The following is a 2,969-nucleotide window of genomic DNA, read 5'->3' on the forward strand; positions in this document are numbered from 1 at the left end:
TTTCCTTGGTTCATCCCCAACATACATGAATTTTTCCAACCAAAAAAACATGTAAACTCTCTCATATATAAAATATTATATACATGCATGTTAAAGTTCGTTTCTGTCTAGTTAAGTAAACCTATAAGCGACATCCTCGATTTTTTTTCTCCCAAAATACAACCCCCAAGAAGTTCCAATTTACCACCTTTGTTCTTCAATATATCCACACCACGCCTGAATTTTCCCAGCCCAAAACCACGAAATCCTCTCTACAAATAAATTGTTGCGTTCATCCCCTAAAAGTGTGAAAACGTCGTCGGAAAAAGGAGCCAGGATCGATCCTCGGCGTTCGAAAAGAATTCCAGGACCGAATCGAAGCTCCTCCAGCCCTCCCGACCCTCCTCGCTGGAGCGCGAGGGGGTGGAAAACGACGGAAATAAAATCTCCTGGCAGTAACACTAAACCGCAGGAGCCCCGGTGATAAAGCGCGCGCTGTTAATCCGGTGCGCCAATCGCTGCGACGTCCTTCGGCCGTCGGTACCCTGGCTCCGCGACGATTGGACGAAATCCCCGCCCATGGGTTGCATCGATCATCCCCCAAGCGGCTGGCTCGGGCTGGCTATATAAACGCGATTCCCCAGGGACAGGGCCGATAGTCGGAGTCCTTGCTGTCCCGTGGATCCCGTCGTTGGAGGCTCCTGGAATTTCGGAAGTCAAGGTCAGATTGGAGGACCGAAGACAGTTTGGAGACCGCCGAGTGAATCGAAGAAGGTCGAGAGGAGGACCAAGAGGATCTTCTGGTTGGCTTTGGAAGGAGTCCCTGGAAGAGTTCAAGGATTAGTTTTAAGCATAAGTGAAGTGATTGATGAGCTGGTGAGGAGAAGGAGGAGCTATGGCGACTCATTCTGCATACGATTATGAGGACAGGGGCCAGAGGATGCGACACAGGGTGGGCACCACGTCCAGGGCTGCTGACTCCACCGTAGCCTGCACCAGGTATAAATAATTTAACAATAAACATGGGCAGGCATATGGGCTCGGAGAAATGTTTGTATTTGTTGAATCAATTTTTAAAAAATATCAGCTTGTAGGGGATGATGCGACGAAACTTTTTTATATTTGCAGTTTATTCGTAGGACGGATAGTTTCGAAAATAAAAATTGAAAAGTTAGAAGTTCACTGCAGAAATTGAATTTTAGTAGAAAGGTCTGGGTTAGGTCTGAGTTAGGTCTGTTTGTATCGGTTAAATCAATATTAAAAAAATATAAGCTTGTAGGGGATGATGCGACGAAACTTTTTTATATTTGCAGTTTATTCGTAGGACGGATAGTTTCGAAAATAAAAATTGAAAAGTTAGAAGTTCACTGCAAACATTGAATTTTAGAAGAAAGGTCTTCTAAGTTTTCAATTTTTATCTATCGTTTAATATAATGTGAATGGGACAAGAATTTATAACAATATTGGAAGAGTAACAATAAATCTCAACCTGATAGACATTACAATCTATCTACGTATCCAAAATTCAGTGGCCCTAAACTACTCCTTATTATTATTCTTCTCCTCCCAACAGATTGCAAATACAAGTTATAACAATTCTGGAAGAGAATGCAATTGTCCATCGGGTTGAGACCAGGGCTACGTGTAGAAACTTTGAAAATTCGTACTTATAAATACCAGAATGACAATTAAATATTCCTACTCAAACTGGGGTATACAAATTTCTGAATTTAGAGTTGCAGGATTAATTTCTACATATTAGTTTAATATATATCATAATCATATCAAAATCATTAATATATATATTAATGATTTTGAATTTCCCCGACAACCTTATTTATTCCAGTAACCAGTACTACGTGGGCCCCAGCAGCGACATCAGCGAGGAGGATCTAGCCGAGCTACCGTCTTGCGTTTACGCTGGAAGATCGTCTCAGCACGTCGCTCACGCATCCTCGCACACGCACTCGCCTCTGCACTACCACATGCCTGTCTCCACACCTGGTAATTCTATCAAAACTCACGATAAAACATGTAGATACCTTTTGTAGGCAATTGCATGTGCCGGATTTGCACAATCGGCACCGCTACCGACAGTCGGCAACGTTACCGATAATCGGTACCGCTTTCCGGTGACCGGTAGCGGCTACCGAGCACCAGATTGTGTGTGAATCAATAATTAAAAATAACCAAGAAAAGCTCAAAGTCAATCTTAGCTTGGACTCGTTACAGTTACTGTTATTAATAAAGTCTCTTATAAAACTTACGTTGTTTTCGCTCGACCATCCTGCGCTTTGGAAAACATGGTGCAATGTTTGCAACAATTCAGGACATGTCATATTTAGGATCTTTGTACATTTCCCAATGAAACTAAACCCACCAAGAGTGTTAGGTTGATTCTCTTCCTTTCTTTAGATCACGAGACGGACATGAACGGCGTGGAGGAGGGTTATTACCCAAACGGCAGCCCTTACAGAATCCAACGACACGCTGCCAACATACGCGAGAGGAAACGCATGCTGAGGTGAGAAATTATTCGCAACGAACACTCCCAATTTAAGTGTTCTTCTCCCAAGCCTGCAAAGTGATTTACTATTAGAATATTGGGAACGAGTGTGGCGGATTGTCAAGTTCGATTACGATTTTTAGCAGCATCAACTCGGCTTTCGACGAGCTCAGAGTTCACGTACCAACGTTCCCATACGAGAAGAGGCTGTCGAAGATCGACACCCTTCGCCTGGCGATAGCCTACATCGCTCTCCTGCGGGAAGTCCTGGCTGCGAGACTCGACCCGCTCACTTACGTCGAGAGGTGCCTTAGGGGAGAAATAAATGGCGAACGTGCCGAATGGAACACGAGTGGTTGGTACCAATTCCATTTTTCACTGATATAATGATCCTAGAAAAACCTGGGGAATTATTGGACTGGAAAGTACTTTGTATCTCCTGGTACCATGAAGACTGTATAGGGAGATCCAACTCCCTAAGAAA

The 2,969-nt window shown here is 43.6% G+C and overlaps 1 protein-coding gene across 2 annotated transcripts; it reads left to right on the forward strand.

Moving 5' to 3' along the window:
• Positions 1 to 640: 640 nt before the first annotated feature.
• LOC128882398 (basic helix-loop-helix transcription factor amos-like) lies at positions 641 to 2,887 on the forward strand. Of its 2 annotated transcripts, none has more exons than XM_054133997.1 (4): positions 641 to 978; positions 1,826 to 1,983; positions 2,395 to 2,503; positions 2,632 to 2,887. In XM_054133997.1, exons 1-4 carry the CDS (start codon positions 875 to 877, stop codon positions 2,870 to 2,872), a joined length of 612 nt encoding a protein of 203 aa, XP_053989972.1. In that variant the 5' UTR covers positions 641 to 874; the 3' UTR covers positions 2,873 to 2,887. The 2 variants fall into 2 exon arrangements, with proteins under 2 accessions (XP_053989972.1, XP_053989971.1); XM_054133996.1 differs by having other exon boundaries at positions 646 to 978; positions 2,629 to 2,887.
• The last annotated feature ends 82 nt before the right edge of the window (positions 2,888 to 2,969 follow it).

Source organism: Hylaeus volcanicus, unplaced genomic scaffold, assembly GCF_026283585.1.
Source record: "Hylaeus volcanicus isolate JK05 unplaced genomic scaffold, UHH_iyHylVolc1.0_haploid 11500, whole genome shotgun sequence".
In the NCBI taxonomy this organism is placed as follows: Eukaryota; Metazoa; Arthropoda; class Insecta; order Hymenoptera; family Colletidae; genus Hylaeus; species Hylaeus volcanicus.